This window comes from Hyperolius riggenbachi, chromosome 10 (genome assembly GCF_040937935.1).
Source record: "Hyperolius riggenbachi isolate aHypRig1 chromosome 10, aHypRig1.pri, whole genome shotgun sequence".
Classification (NCBI taxonomy): domain Eukaryota; kingdom Metazoa; phylum Chordata; class Amphibia; order Anura; family Hyperoliidae; genus Hyperolius; species Hyperolius riggenbachi.
The window spans coordinates 45,764,193-45,781,743 of record NC_090655.1 but is presented as its reverse complement, the minus strand read 5'-3'; the positions used below and the strand labels follow the sequence as shown (position 1 = coordinate 45,781,743).

General features: G+C 43.7%; 2 gene segments (V, D, J or C); both read left to right on the top strand.

The window, feature by feature from the left end:
- Nucleotides 1–1,551: 1,551 nt before the first annotated feature.
- On the top strand, nt 1,552–2,788 carry LOC137534295 (T cell receptor beta variable 2-like). The segment is given in 2 exon segments: nt 1,552–1,619; nt 2,208–2,788. Coding segments are annotated over 2 exon segments (387 nt in total).
- An 8,996-nt stretch (nt 2,789–11,784) lies between these two features.
- Nucleotides 11,785–13,765, top strand: LOC137536654 (T cell receptor beta variable 19-like). The segment is given in 2 exon segments: nt 11,785–11,879; nt 13,443–13,765. Coding segments are annotated over 2 exon segments (369 nt in total).
- The last annotated feature ends 3,786 nt before the right edge of the window (nt 13,766–17,551 follow it).

The following is a 17,551-nucleotide window of genomic DNA, read 5'->3' as shown; positions in this document are numbered from 1 at the left end:
TCAGGATGCGATCCGGATCCGTTTGGCAGAAGTAACGTAAAACACCAAAAAAAAGTTGGGGTCTGGGAGGTCAGCAGAAGGGGGACCTGTGGAATCAGGCCCTCTGCTGTTTAGCACTCACCTCCACCTGCGACATGCTGCCAACATCTCCGGATCCGGATCCAGCTGTGCTGCTCCACTCCAAAATGCTTGCCCATGTGTCCCCAGCCAATATCGCCGCAAAAATCCGCATAGGAAGTGGGGTAGAAGATCCGGATTTCTCAGCCAGTGTGTTGTGCGGCCTCCGGTTCCCATTTGTTTGTATTGGCCGGATGGTGCAGTCCGGCTCCGCCCCGGATACGGCTGCCGGAGGGGCCGGATGAAAAAATAGCGCATGTTGGAACGGAGGCCGGAGTCCGGATCCGGCCCGGCTCCGGTTCTGCAGAACGGACCCATGTGAACGGACGCATAGGCTTTAATTGCTATGCCGTGCGTCCGTTCCGTCCGTTCTGCAGGCGGTGCGGCTCCGGCACGGCGATTCCGGAGGGCCACCGCTAATGTGAACCGGGCCTTACTTGCTCTCAGAAGCCATTTTTTGCTAGGAAAGTGTTTTATAGTTGAATTTCTTATCAGTGAGGGTCACTGAGTCAGAGTCAGGACTGAGTCAACCACTTGCATACCTGATATTTAACTCTTTTAGGCGGAGAAAGAAAAAAAAGGGACACAGCATAGTTATTTGTGTACCAGGCACTGTACATACCCATGTCTATCCCATCATATCACATGTCACTTCGGGTATCCTTTAAACCACCTTGGCGGTAATGACGAGTTCAGCTCGTCCATTACTGCCGCGGTGGATTGCTTAGCCCCTGGAGGGTCTTTTTCTACCAAATTTTTGAAGGGGGTGTAGCTAGCACTTTGCTACCTACATCACCCCTCCGATCGCCGCCGGCCCACTCTGAACCCCCGATCGCGCTGTTTTATACATACCCCCCCCCCTCCCGAGCCCACGCGGCGCAGCCTCTCCATAGCCTCCAGGGGTCGCTGTGGCGGCGATTGAAACTGCGCATGAGATCATGCCCGATCGTCGCCATAGCAACGCCTGAAGCTACGGCGGAAGTCTCGGCCATCACGGGATCGCGGCCAGGTAAATATCGCCAGCGGCGAGCGGAGCGAGGGGGGGCAGTGCCGGGGGACTTGGGGGGAAAGTGTAGCCAGCCTAGTGCTAGCTACACTGAAAAATAACTGAACGCCAGGATGGTTAATGAACATCTGCATGCATACATCATACATATATATATATATATATATATATATATATATATATATATATATATATATATATACTGTGAATAAAAAATGAAGAAAAACGGGTGAGTGGTCTAGAGAGACAAAGAAGATAATAAAGGGGAAAGAAGAGCGAGCTGGGATACAAATACGCCTCCACTTTCCAGCATTTACAAAAGCAGTACTCCAGCAGGTATCAGGGGAAATCACAAGTTAATATGCAGCTGCTGCAGCACCACAATGGTCACATGACTTCCTGTGTCTATAGTGATCTGGTATCACCATTTCCTCATGTCACATTATGACAATGGTCCTTCTGTGGAGGTTCCTCTTGTGCTTCGCTGTCCCGTCATGTAAGCATCAGACAGGGGAACTTTTGTTGACCTTAAAGCATCACTCTGACTGTACAAGACTTTATCAGCTGTGGAGACAGTAGGGTGGTTTGCAGGGAGGTGGGTGGCTTCAGTGGTAATGTTATCATCTCTTCCAGCCAGAGATGGATTAAGGTGAAGTGTGGCCCTAGGCAAGTCAATAGCTTCCCTCCTTATGGTCCTGTTGGTAAGCTGAGTTGCGCAAGGGTCAGAGAAGATCACAAGTTGGCCCCTTGACACCCACCCAGGCACCTGCTTGGTTGCCTTGTGGATGATCCTGCTCTGCTACCAGCCACCATGTGCAGTTCATGAAAATTCTGTCCCGGGAAAGGATTTTCGAAGTACACAACAGTGTAGGGAGGGTTGAGGTTTGTGATCCAAGTGAATAGGTCTTGTTGTTGCGTGTAACCCTCTGTCTGAAAGGTGAAGGTGTTTATCTGGCATCCAACCAATGTAGGAATACTATTTTTTGCAGACCTGTCCCAACATATCTGCAAGTCATTTATCCAGTTGTAGAATAATATATATATATATTTCAAAGATAAGTAATGCCTGTGTGTTTTGTCTCAGTACAGGCCTGGCTCAGACATCAACCATCGTCCAGAAACCATTGTTTGAGGCCCTCAGCATCCATTCTGAAGTGAAGCTGGAGTGGCAACAGGTGAACACGGACCATCCTTTCATGTACTGGTACCACCAAGGGTCCAAACCTGGGCTACAGTTCATTGCCTACATCCAACGATCAGAGAAGCCGGTCTACGAGGAAAGCTACAAAGATGAGGCCATCTACGAGGTGCGGAGAAGTGAAGGAGACAAGCTCAGCACCTTGAAGATAAAGTCCCTGACGGCTCAGACTCAGGGGGTCTATTACTGTGCATCCAGTGCTGCACGGTGACTGAAGGCAGCTGGAGGGCTTTCATCTATCTCCATCTATCAGCAACAAGGACACCACGTAAAACTGATCACACTGGTGTCTGGTGACAAGAAACAGCAGCAATACAAAGCAGATCTCAGGGCCCCTTCACATATATGTGTATTGTATTATAATGCAATGGACAGTAACAATATGGACATGTGTGAAAGTGCCCTTAGGAAAAAACATAGACAATTTCTGTATGTTTGTTGAGCATCTGTTGTGCATTGCAATAAAACTCAACCAAACTGATGCAGTGTGAAATGATAAAGACACAACACAAGTATAAACAGCAATAACACCACAATAAACAAATAGACATATTAATACAACACAATCATCATAAACAATTATTAGTATACAGTAGAAATATAATAATAGAGGAGTCAATGCATGTACCAGCAGTAAAACTGCCATGAGCAGGCAAAAACAAGGTCATTTTACTGGCACTTATGTTGCTATGGTAACGTGCATTTTGCATTTTGTGTGCAGTGCATTACACTTACACTTGCAGCTTGGGAATTACTTTGGTAATTGCACAATGCATGCTACATAACTGCTATAAATGCTGGCAAAATTACTGACTACTAATATAGAAATAAACTCACAACACAATGAAAATGTAATGATAAAAAAAAATACGAAAAAACCCACAAGAAATAATTTCAAGAATATAAGAAAATCTCCAAATGAAGCAGGCTTAATCCTGGGGCCCGCTAGGGGCATTTGGCAGCGCTTGCCGTGATCAGCAAAGAGATATGCCAGTGGGGCAAAACCCTGCTTGCGCCTTGCAGCAGTCTGGGAGCGATTCCAGAGTGTTTACATCGTTGGCTACATTAGCCAAATCACGTTCGCTCCGGGAAATCAAAGAAAGGCACTTTGAAAAGTGCAGGCGCTTTGCGGTTTTGCATAGCGCCTGTAGTGAGTCCCAGCAGTGGCGTAGCAATAGAGGTTGCAGAGGTAGCGACCACATCGGGGCTCTTGGGTCAGAGGCAGAGCCGGATTTGTACGCTTTAGCGCCCAAGACCACTGTCAGCAGCTGTCCCCTTCAGTATAGGTAGCCAGATGACCCCTCCCCCCTAAAGTATAGTTAGTCAGATGACCCCCCCACCACCACCTCCAGTACAGGTTGCAAGATAACCAGTTTAGATAGCCTGATGACCCCCCCCCCTTCCCTCCAGTATAGGTAGCCTGATGACCCCTTCCCCCTCCAATATAGTTAGTCAGATGACCCCCCCACCACCACCACCTCCAGTACAGGTTGCAAGATAACCAGTTTAGATAGCCTGATGACCCCCCCCCCCTTCCCTCCAGTATAGGTAGCCTGATGACCCCTTCCCCCTCCAATATAGTTAGTCAGATGACCCCCCCCCCCCCCACCACCACCTCCAGTACAGGTTGCAAGATAACCAGTTTAGATAGCCTGATGACCCCCCCCCCCTTCCCTCCAGTATAGGTAGCCTGATGACCCCTTCCCCCTCCAGTATAGTTAGTCAGATGACCCCCCCCCCCACCACCACCTCCAGTACAGGTTGCAAGATAACCAGTTTAGATAGCCTGATGACCCCCCCCCCCCTTCCCTCCAGTATAGGTAGCCTGATGACCCCTTCCCCCTCCAGTATAGTTAGTCAGATGACCCCCCCCACCACCACCACCACCTCCAGTACAGGTTGCAAGATAACCAGTTTAGATAGCCTGATGACCCCCCCCCCCCTTCCCTCCAGTATAGGTAGCCTGATGACCCCTTCCAGCTAGTATAAGAAGCCAGATGACCTTCCCCCTTCTGTATAGATAGCCTGATGACCCTCCTCCCTCCAGTATAGGTAGCTAGGCTAGCCTTCCCCCCAATATAGCTTGCTGCCCACCCGCCCTTGATCCCTGTGGTGCCCTAGGTCATGGCCTATGGGGCCTTGTCTTAAATCCGGCCCTGGTTAGAGGGGCCCTCCCTCAAGTACAATATTAGCTTTCTATTGGCCCTGTGTTGGTAATAATCACTTATAGATGCTAGTAGTAATAGTAGTAATCATTTAAACTGTTTTCCATCCTCCTCCTGTTGTTGTCCTTGGCAGGTTTTGGTGTGCCGTATCAATTGTTATGTATATAGTGCGGGGGGGCATGTAAATCTTGCACCGGGGCCAATAGCTCCTTCGCTACGCCACTGGGTCCCAGCCTTTGTTTGAATTTGAAGATTTTGTTTCCTCTTATGTGAGTTTATTTTTCCCTTTTTATAATATGAATCAAAGGTGAAATTTACAAATTAAATACATGTACACATATTTTCAAAATGTATCATACACAAAAGTTAAATAGTATGATAAATAAAAGGTCAAAACTCTCGTAAAGACACCTGCTGCATTATTCAAACAGCCATTGGGTGACACCACTATTCATAGCCTACAACTCCCTAACTTCCTGTGTCACTTCTTCACCTCTGGCTTGGTTAGTAGTCGCTATAGCTGATTTATTAATTGGAGGATAGTGGACCGTATTTTAAAGTGAACCCGAGGTGAGAGTGATGTGGAGGCTGCCATATTTATTTCCTTTTAAACAATACCAGCTGCCTGGCAGCCCTGCTGATCTCTTTGGCTGCAGTAGTGTCTGAATTACAAACCTGAAACAAGCATGTAGCTAATCTTGTCAGATTTGACAATAATGTCAGAACCATCTGATCTGCTGCATGCTTGTTCAGGGTCTATGGATAAAAGTATTAGAGGCAGAGGATGAGCAGGACAGCCAGGCAAATATGGCAGCCTCCATTTCACTCTCACCTCGGGTTCACTGTAAGTTTTTTTGATCAACACTAGTTACAAATGGTATGAGCTGCACAATATAAATAATTCCGAAGACAGGATTGTATTTTTCATATAAAGTATCCTTGTAGGTGGCAAAAAACTATGACCCTTAGCTGGGACATATCAGATCATAGGCAGGGCAAGCTCCCTATTATTTCTTCTAATCGCTATAATTTTTTCTTCTAAAAATTATTTGTAGTAGTCATTGATGTTTACCATTTTTGAGTTTATTTCTTGCCTAGCGCAGAACTACAGACGATGATGGTGCTTCCGAAATTAATAATAATAACTCTAATAATGATTGTTGAAAGGTTACTGAGTTTGAATTCTTGCTATTGCAGTCACATCCAGCAGTCCAACATGCCTTGGACAGCATCGATTTATTAAAGCACGCGTGGGGAGAGGGGGGGGTGGGGGAGGATATGACTATGGGCACTATGCATAGCTGAAGTTGTCAGTAACTCTGCTATTACTGTATGATCTGATATGACCCAGTAAGGGCATGTCACCTAACAGATAGTTTCTTCTAAATCCAGGTCCAGGACAGGTTTGTTGAATGCTGAACGCCTATGTTCTAAATCCTTAAGCTATCCATGCATGGGTGATAACAGCCTAATATGATAAGTAATGATGAGATTGATTTTCGCATAATCGTAATTTTGCATTGAAATTCACTGTTATGATGCAAAATTTCAGACAAATTTGTTATTATTAATTTCATTTGTTGCCTTAACCACTTCACCCCCAAGTGTTTTTACCCTAATGGACCAGAGCAATTTTCACCTCTCAGTGCTCCTCCCTTTTATTCCCTAATAACTTTATTACTACTTATCACAAGAAAATTGTCTATACCTAATTTTTTTTGCCACCAATTAGGCTTTCTGTGGGTAGTACATTTTGCTAAGAATTTTTTTATTCTAAATGCATTTTAATGGGAAATATAAGAAAATAATGGAAAAAAAATTCATTATTTCTCAGTTTTTGGCCATTATAGTTTTAAAATTAAACGTTCTCCTGTGGCTAAAACCAACACATTTTATTTTCCCAGTTTTCTCAATTATTAAACCGTTTAAATTATATCCCTCTCACAATGTATGGCAACAATATATTATTTTGAAATATAGGTGTTATTTTCCTGTTGTGTTTTTTTTTTTTGTCCGGTCCATAATCACAAGCCCCTATGTTGTAAAGTAAAAGTAAACTTACCTTATAAAATATAGATTAAAAAAGCTGAGTCCCCACTATTTATGTAATTTCTTTTTTTTTTTGGGGGGGGGGGGGCTTTGGAAGTGTCCGTTATCATTTTTAAAAAATATTTATTAAGTGTATGTGTAAGTATTTGCCTGTATGTGTAATTTTACTTTTTGCACGCTAGTGAACACTTTCCCGTTTTATAGGAAGTGTTCATTTTTTTTTTTTTTACTATACTGTGTATATTTTACTTTACTGTGACTGTTTCCTGTTTTGTGAATGGACGTGGCCACTGATCACGGTCACATCCATTCATTTCAGGCATTGCCATTGGGTAGAGGACCGCTCTGTCCTCTTCCCCAATCACTGAACACGGAGTCCCGACGGAAACGGCGGAGCGGCAGCGGGAACGAGAGACTTAATAATACCTCCTGTTGCCGTTAACAGGCTCAAACAGGATATTTTAATATGCTACATTGTCATTAAGTGGTTAATCAGGGTTTGTAATTCTGCAATAACATGTAATTAATTACTTTTTTAATTTTTTTTTTTTTTTTGTATAGCGCTTTTCTCCTGTCGGACTCCAAGCGCTTGCGAGGCAGCCACTAGAGCGCACTCAGTAGGCAGTAGCAGTGTTAGGGAATCTTGCCCAAAGAACTCCTTACTGAATAGGTGCTGGCTTACTGAATAGGAAGAGCCAGGATTTGAGTCCAGGACTCCTACATCAGAGGCAGAGCCCTTAACCAGTACACTATCCAGCCATTTAAGTCAATGGTGCCGGCTTTAGCGGTTAATAGCAAATGCCCCATACATGCAATTGTTACCAACATTTCTAAGTATATTGAGGAGGATAGTGGGAACAAGTCAAAAAGACCTTGTCGTTTTTGAGAAAAACAATTTTCGAAATGTAAAGGGAAAATGGTTTCTAAACTCAGTAAAATTATATTTTGCAGCAGTACACTTTAATATACTGTACTGTATACTAGTTGTGAGCTCTATATACACATTTATACATTGTGTGCAAATGTGGGGCAGCAGGAGGCCCCCCCTCAAAAGCCTCTTTAACCGCCTGTCACTTATGCAGGCTCAGGCTGGTATAACCAGAATCCGGGCTACGTGCGACTGCGCATCTAGTCCATCCATGGTATGGTCTGGGGCTGGAAGTCTTCCAGTCTCTCCTAGAGACCTTGTCCAATTCATGGACAAGGGGCTCATCTCCAACCCCACCTCCAGTGCCCAGAAGGAGGTGGGGGTGTCCACCCTAGGAAAAGGGGGGAGGGGGGATTTATGATGGGCATCTGAGGATCAACTTTTAACAAGCAAAATATCGTGTACATTTTTCCTTTGAGCTTTTAAAATCATTTTTTTTTTCAAAATCTACTAGGTCTTTTGAACTTTTTTTTTTTTTTGTACTTGTTCCCGCCATTCCCCCTAGCTTTCCTAGCAATTTTGGTAACAAAAATAAATGAGGGTTTTTCAATAACCACTAAAGTCGGTTGTGCTGACTTCAATGTAAATTATGAAATAACGCTTGAATACGCAAAATTACAAATGAATTACGCAACTGTAACGATCGGTGTAACACAGAGAGGATCTGATTATTCGTGATCTGCAGTATCACCGAGAATACAGATGTATACCCGATTATTGATGATCTGCAGTATCACCGATAATCAGATATATCTCTAACCTCTGGACACCTGAGTAATATGAGTGTTTGGTGCAACAGTAATACTTTGAGGAGAGCACCCGTATAGAGGGTGCAAGGCAGTAAGAGATACTGCCCAAAGAACAGGCTCCTTCCAATGGCCTGAGGCTCCCCAAGGGGAGGAGTCAGGCTGAGAGTGGGAAGGACCAGAGTGTGAGTGACACCAATGGTGGAGTGTCACTGACAGATCTGTGAACTATCTCTTAACGAGGGAGATAGCTCTCGAGGTCGGACAAGCCAGGTCGGCAACACACGGACAGATCAGATACAGAGACAGGAGACAGATTCGGAATCCTAAGGCAAGCAAGGTTTGGTAACAGAGAGACAGATATAGCGAAGTACCAAATCAGAGATCAGAAGAGTGGTCTGGAAAGCAGAAAGTCATAACAGATAATAAACAATGCCTAGTCTTGGGTGTGAGCTCCGTGATCATCAACACCCTGCAACTAGTCTGATATATAAGTAGATGGCAAAGCTATTTCCTAGTCTTGGGTGTGAGCTCCGTAGTCATCAACACCCTGGAACTAGTCTGAATAATAACACAGATAATGCACAGTTTTCCTAGTCTAGGGTGTGAGCTCCGTAATCATCAACACCCTGGAACTGGTCTAGAGAATAACACAGATTCTGACAAAAAGGTCTGAGTGCTACCACGTAGTGATCACAACGGCAGACACCAGAGGAATGACCAGCATCCAGTATATATACTATAGCGCTCTCCAGCGCCTCCCCTAAGTGCTGGACCAATGGGAACTGGTTGAATTATCAGCTGACCGGCTTGGTCAGCTGACTCTCTTCTGGCTGTCATAAAAGCTCTGCCTCTCAGCGCGCGCGCGCGTCCTTCTGAACCTGTGTGGACTATCAGTCCCAGCCACACCAGACATGTGTTGTAATGCATCCGCTGTGCTGGACGCGGAACCAGCCGCACCGCTATCCGAGCATGCGGCGGTTTCTCCGCGTTCAGCCATACTGACAGATGTAGGCCTATGCATGCAAACCGCCGCGTCGGACGCGGAATCCGCCGCCTTGTTCTCAGGACATGCGGCGGTTTCTCCGCATTCAGTCATGCTAGCAGATGCAGGCCCACGCGCGCAACCTGCCGCGTTGGATGCGGAATCAGCCGCCTTGCTCTGATCACCCGCGGTGGCTTTTCCGCGTTTTCTCACAGCAACATAGGTTGAATTTCAAAAATGTAATTACGCCCTCCTCGCCGCTGTCCATTATTCTTGCACTGCTTCCCCCTCCTGGGGCCAACTATGCTACCTATACTGGGGCAACTATACTATCTATGCTGGGGGCAACTATACTGGGGCGACTATGCTGCCTATAATGGGGGCAATGATACTAGCTATACTGGGGCAACTATTAGCTATACTGGGGCAACTATTTTACCTATACTGGGGCAACTATACTAGCTATACTGAGGCAACTACACTACCTACCTATACTGGGGCAACTATACTATCTATACTGGGGGCAACTATACTGGGGTGACTATACTACTTATACTGGGGCAACTATGCTACCTATAATGGGGGCAATGATACTACCTATACTGGAGGCAACTATACTAGCTATACTGGGGCAACTGAGGCAACTATACCATCTATACTGGGGCAACTATACTAGCTACCTATTCTGGGGCATTTATACTAGCTACCTATACTGGGAAAACAATACTGGGGCAACTATACCACCTATACCAGGGCAACTATACTACCTACACTGGGGGCAACTATACTAGCTATACTGGGGCAACTATACTACCTACAATGGGGGCAACTATGCTACCTACACTGGGTAAAACTATGCTAGCTACACTATACTATACTACCTACACTGGGAGCAACTATACTAGCTATTACTGGGGCAACTATATCATGTACACTGGGATGACTATACTACCTATAATGGGGCAACTATACTAGCTATACTGGGGCAACTATACTACCTACACTGGGGGCAACTATACTAGCTATACTGGGGCAACTATACTACCTACACTGAGGGCAACAATCCTAGCTATACTGAGCCAACTCTACTACCTACACAGGGGGCAACTATACTAGCTATACTGAGGCAACTATACTATCTATACTAGGGCAACTATACTGGGGTGACTATGCTACCTATATTGGGGACAACGATACTACCTACACTGAGGCAACTATACTACTTATACTGGGGCAACTATACTATCTATAATAGGGCAACTATACTAGCTATACTGGGGCAACTATACTAGGGCAACTACTATCTATACTGGGGCAACTATGCTACCTATAATGGGGGCAATGATACTAGATATTCTGGGGCAACTATACTACCAATACTGGGGGCAATTATACTATCTATACAGGGGCAAGTATACTACAGGAAACTATACTACCTATACTGGGGGCAACTATACTAGCTAACTATACTGGGGCAACTATACTACAGGAAATAATACTACCTATACTGGGGGAAACTATACTAGCTAACTATACTGGGGCAACTATACTAGCTATCTATACTGGGGGCAACTATACTGGGGCAACTATACTACCTATACTGGGGGCGAATATACTACTTATACTGGGGCAACTATACTACCTATATTGGGGCAACTATACTAGCTATCTATACTGGGGGCAACTGTATTACATCTACTGGGGCAACTATGCCACCTATACTGGGGTAACTATATTACCTATACTGGGGGCACCTATACCTGGCATTACCTGCCATGGCGCGGTTAGTATGCCACAATCACACCTTTCCTTTTTTTGGGCGGGGGTGGAGGAGTGGGAGGTGTCGTTTAACCCAGCACCGGGTGTCAAATGTGTTAAATTTCAGAATGTAAATCAGGGAGAGGAAAGATTTTACAATGGGCAAACACTCGCTAAATAATGTATAAATTAATATTGTAAATATTAAGCAATTCTATCCATTATGTTATTTTCACTACAGTTGATCTTTAAAAAAAATCTACAACAGTATTTGCTAAAGATCCTTGCATTGAATGGAGAGAAACAAGTCTTGCAGGCACCACCGATATACTTGTAGCTTCTTTTATTGGTCACATCAGACAGTGCAGAGAGTACAACGACAGACCGCTGTTTCGAGCAATCTAGCTCTTTATCAAGTTGTCAAACACTGCATCCAGTGCATATGCAGTGTTTGATAACTTGATATGTCTGATGTGACCAATAAAAGAAGCTACAAGTATATCGGTCGTGCCTGCAAGACTTGTTTCTCTCCATTTGACGGCTCTGGTGGTGTGGAGGGCCGACTGCTTGGGCACGCCATCTTCTATACATGGGTGCTGTCTCAAACTTCAACTCTGTATTCGATTGCAGTGAATGGAGTTATGCATTATTATTATTATTTTTTTCTTTGTCAACAAAACTGGAGTTATACCCAGTAAAGAGAAAGTGCAAGATTTGCAATTACTTATGCTGCAGTGACAGAAAGAATCCATGTGGGGGCAGCACTGACTGCAGTATAATGACTGAAGTCGAGCTGGGAGGACCTAGTATTCCTGGCACAAGAGTGGTGTAGATAGATGTAAGGTGGCCAGAGTCACATGCTGTAAAACAACTTCACCAGCATGCTGCTCATACTAAACCTTATCCTCTGCGTTCTACCCGCATCGTGTAAGTATCAAACCTAGAGAGATTACAGCTAGAGTTCATCTATAATAACTGACGTTAGTGATTATGGCAGGTAGCCTGTAATTTCTTAGATTGGAGGATCAGAAGGTTAAAATATTTTCCAAGACAATGACAAAATACTTAGTACAGTTTTTTTTTTATGCTCTTGGGTTCTGAAAAACTTTTCCCAAGTTTTGCTTGCTTTGCAGTGCTAGATGTCCTGCTTGAATCCCAACATCTACAATAAATTTGTATATTCTCCCTGTGTCTGCTTGGGTTTCCTCCAGGCAATCCAGCTTCCTCCCACATCCCAAAAAACATACAGATAACTTAATTGGCTTCCCCCTAAAAAATTGGCCTTAGACTACAAAAGACATATGACTATGGTAGGGAGTAGATTGTGAGCTCCTCCGAGGGACTGTTAGTGACTAGGCTATATACTTTGTAAAGCTCTGCAGAAGATGTCAGCACTATATAAATACTAATGCATAGTGTGTGTAAGTAATAAACTGGCATGTTAACTAACTTTCAAACAAACACTAGATCGAGGACATTAGAATGTAAGCTCCTATGAGGCTGAGGTTAAGGCCGAAGCTGATGTTTCTATCATGGGTAATGGGCTGTGGGGTATACGGACACTACATGTAACCAATGAAAAGATACCAATTTCTGAGAAGTTTTGTAGATGCGCCATTGCACATTTCGTTTTTAAAAATCTTTATTTGGGAACAATGGTGGAAACAGATGAGCCAAAAAATGTTGTTAAATTTTAGAAGTTCTTAAAACAAAAACAATACAAATATTCAAGAAAGACCATCCTCTAGTCTTTCAAAAGGCCAAAAGTACAGAGTCATATTATGTTGTAGTGTTGTTGACACATTTTTGTAGTGCTTTGCAAAGTATACTGAACACAATTTACTTGCCTAGCTGTCCTTAGGGGTTCCCAATCTACTCTCCTAACCCTACTATGGTAGGGACTAAATTGTGAGCTCCTTCGAGGGACAGTTAGTGACAAGACTATATATACTCTGTACAGCGCTGCAGAAGATGTCGGCGCTATATAAATACTAAATAATAATAAATAATAACAATAATAACCACGGCATAGAATCAAAGCCACTGGAAGGAAATAACAGTGCCCAGAGGAAACACTCAAATATAGGGAGAACATATCAATTCAGTTACTATAAGGCCACAATTTGATTCTGGGGCTCAAGGAGTCCAAGGCAGGAATTCTAACTACTTAACCATTATGCTTTCTACATTGTTATTATCACTTGGGAGGTCTACATTTTTAAGGTTCTTCTGAACCCATATGACCTTTAATTAGATGGAGTTTGCAACCCTTTGACCAGGGCCATAGCAGACCATTGATAAAGCTGCTGAAAGATTACAGAATTAGGAGAAAATTGAAGTCCTAAACAAACATGCCATATTTGTATACTACAAGACATCTGCACTTGGTTTTTACTGTAGAAGATTTGTAGAATCGACCCTACTGAGAATCTGAAGAGATATTTCATAAAATGATAAGTAATATATAGTGTGGCTTTCTTTTCTTCCCAGGTCTTGCTCAGAATGTCCAGAAAGAGGTAATCTCCCAGAAACCTCCATTCATTGTGAAAAAGGTTAGCCAGGAGGTTCAGATAAGCTGTGAACAAGTGACCGTCAACCATGATTATATGTACTGGTACTACCAAGGCAAGACTCAGGGTCTCAAGCTTGTCACCTACATGCTCAAAGAGCAGGATCCCAACTATGAGACGGGCTATACGGAGGGCTATGAGATGCTGTGGGCCAAAGGAGAGAAGCATAGCTACTTGAAGATCAAGACTCTAACAGCTCAGAATGAGGGGGTCTATTTCTGTGCATCTAGTGATGCACGGTGACTGAAAGCAGCCTGAGGGCTTTGATCTAACCTTATTAACCAGTCTCACTGAAAAGCAGTGGGACACACATTATCCCCATATATAGAACTTAGTGTGGGGAAAAACAGGTCCAGGCCTTCACTCCTCAAAACTCAACCATAAAGCAGCTTAAACACTTCCACTAAAAGTCACACAACATTATTTTTGTAATTGCTTTAGGTCAGTGTTCCCCAACCCTGTCCTCATGGCCCACCAACAGTGCATGTTTTGTGGAAATCCACAGAGGTAGTTAATTAGCTCTGCTGCTGAGACGCTAATTACCTCACACATGTGCATGTTTGTGGTTTTCTGCAAAACATGTACTGTTGGTGGACCTTGAGGACAGGGTTGGGGAACTCTGCTTTAGGTGCCGGTGTACACAGGGGCGTATCTGGGTAATATAGAGCCTATATCCTTTTTTTTGCCTACATTTTTTTTGCTTGCTGTGTTTTTTTGGCTCAGGATATTGATGAAGTTTCTTTTATGGAAATATCTCTGTTCCCTCTCTTTCCTAACACTAAGCCAAGTGCGCCCTACGTACATAGAGACACTGAAGCGAAAAAAAATGATGATATTATGATTTGTATGTGTAGCACAGCTAAGAAATAAAACATTAAGATCAGATACATCAGTGTAATTGTTTCCAGTACAGGAAGAGTTGAGAAACTCCAGTTGTTATCTCTATGCAAACAAGCCATTAAGCTCTCCGAAGTTAGTCGTGGAGAGTTATCTGACTTTTATTATCTCAACTGTTCCTGGACTATTTACTTTTCCTCTGGCAGAGGAGAGTACATTACTTCACAGACTGCTCTGAAAAGGCCCATACACACGTCGGATTTTTCTGAAAGACGGGTCGTTTGAACGTCCCATCGTTCAGTCGTTTGCACGTCAAATCCGACGTGTGTACAGACTATCGTTCGCGTGATAAGACTGGTTTCCAGTGATCCGCCCGCCTAAAGACTCATTTTGAATGCTGAGTGTTGTGTAATCTGCACATAATATAGAATGATGCAATGTTAGAAAAAACACTATATACCTGAAAATAAGTATGAGAATATTTTCTTTGCTGCTAATCTTCTAGTAATTATTCATAGTATTCATAGTACACAACCAATTCACTATATCATATATTTTTTTTCGCTTCAGTGTCTCTTTAAGTAGCCATGGTTGCAAGATAACCAGTTTAGATAGCCTGATGACCCCCCCCCCCCCCTTCCCTCCAGTATAGGTAGCCTGATGACCCCTTCCCCCTCCAATATAGTTAGTCAGATGACCCCCCCCCACCACCACCTCCAGTACAGGTTGCAAGATAACCAGTTTAGATAGCCTGATGACCCCCCCCCCCCTTCCCTCCAGTATAGGTAGCCTGATGACCCCTTCCCCCTCCAATATAGTTAGTCAGATGACCCCCCCTCCCCCCCACCACCACCTCCAGTACAGGTTGCAAGATAACCAGTTTAGATAGCCTGATGACCCCCCCCCCTTCCCTCCAGTATAGGTAGCCTGATGACCCCTTCCCCCTCCAGTATAGTTAGTCAGATGACCCCCCCCCCCCCACCACCACCTCCAGTACAGGTTGCAAGATAACCAGTTTAGATAGCCTGATGACCCCCCCCTTCCCTCCAGTATAGGTAGCCTGATGACCCCTTCCCCCTCCAGTATAGTTAGTCAGATGACCCCCCCCCCCACCACCACCACCACCACCTCCAGTACAGGTTGCAAGATAACCAGTTTAGATAGCCTGATGACCCCCCCCCCCCCCCCTTCCCTCCAGTATAGGTAGCCTGATGACCCCTTCCAGCTAGTATAAGAAGCCAGATGACCTTCCCCCTTCTGTATAGATAGCCTGATGACCCTCCTCCCTCCAGTATAGGTAGCTAGGCTAGCCTTCCCCCCAATATAGCTTGCTGCCCACCCGCCCTTGATCCCTGTGGTGCCCTAGGTCATGGCCTATGGGGCCTTGTCTTAAATCCGGCCCTGGTTAGAGGGGCCCTCCCTCAAGTACAATATTAGCTTTCTATTGGCCCTGTGTTGGTAATAATCACTTATAGATGCTAGTAGTAATAGTAGTAATCATTTAAACTGTTTTCCATCCTCCTCCTGTTGTTGTCCTTGGCAGGTTTTGGTGTGCCGTATCAATTGTTATGTATATAGTGCGGGGGGGCATGTAAATCTTGCACCGGGGCCAATAGCTCCTTCGCTACGCCACTGGGTCCCAGCCTTTGTTTGAATTTGAAGATTTTGTTTCCTCTTATGTGAGTTTATTTTTCCCTTTTTATAATATGAATCAAAGGTGAAATTTACAAATTAAATACATGTACACATATTTTCAAAATGTATCATACACAAAAGTTAAATAGTATGATAAATAAAAGGTCAAAACTCTCGTAAAGACACCTGCTGCATTATTCAAACAGCCATTGGGTGACACCACTATTCATAGCCTACAACTCCCTAACTTCCTGTGTCACTTCTTCACCTCTGGCTTGGTTAGTAGTCGCTATAGCTGATTTATTAATTGGAGGATAGTGGACCGTATTTTAAAGTGAACCCGAGGTGAGAGTGATGTGGAGGCTGCCATATTTATTTCCTTTTAAACAATACCAGCTGCCTGGCAGCCCTGCTGATCTCTTTGGCTGCAGTAGTGTCTGAATTACAAACCTGAAACAAGCATGTAGCTAATCTTGTCAGATTTGACAATAATGTCAGAACCATCTGATCTGCTGCATGCTTGTTCAGGGTCTATGGATAAAAGTATTAGAGGCAGAGGATGAGCAGGACAGCCAGGCAAATATGGCAGCCTCCATTTCACTCTCACCTCGGGTTCACTGTAAGTTTTTTTGATCAACACTAGTTACAAATGGTATGAGCTGCACAATATAAATAATTCCGAAGACAGGATTGTATTTTTCATATAAAGTATCCTTGTAGGTGGCAAAAAACTATGACCCTTAGCTGGGACATATCAGATCATAGGCAGGGCAAGCTCCCTATTATTTCTTCTAATCGCTATAATTTTTTCTTCTAAAAATTATTTGTAGTAGTCATTGATGTTTACCATTTTTGAGTTTATTTCTTGCCTAGCGCAGAACTACAGACGATGATGGTGCTTCCGAAATTAATAATAATAACTCTAATAATGATTGTTGAAAGGTTACTGAGTTTGAATTCTTGCTATTGCAGTCACATCCAGCAGTCCAACATGCCTTGGACAGCATCGATTTATTAAAGCACGCGTGGGGAGAGGGGGGGGTGGGGGAGGATATGACTATGGGCACTATGCATAGCTGAAGTTGTCAGTAACTCTGCTATTACTGTATGATCTGATATGACCCAGTAAGGGCATGTCACCTAACAGATAGTTTCTTCTAAATCCAGGTCCAGGACAGGTTTGTTGAATGCTGAACGCCTATGTTCTAAATCCTTAAGCTATCCATGCATGGGTGATAACAGCCTAATATGATAAGTAATGATGAGATTGATTTTCGCATAATCGTAATTTTGCATTGAAATTCACAGTTATGATGCAAAATTTCAGACAAATTTGTTATTATTAATTTCATTTGTTGCCTTAACCACTTCACCCCCAAGTGTTTTTACCCTAATGGACCAGAGCAATTTTCACCTCTCAGTGCTCCTCCCTTTTATTCCCTAATAACTTTATTACTACTTATCACAAGAAAATTGTCTATACCTAATTTTTTTTGCCACCAATTAGGCTTTCTGTGGGTAGTACATTTTGCTAAGAATTTTTTTATTCTAAATGCA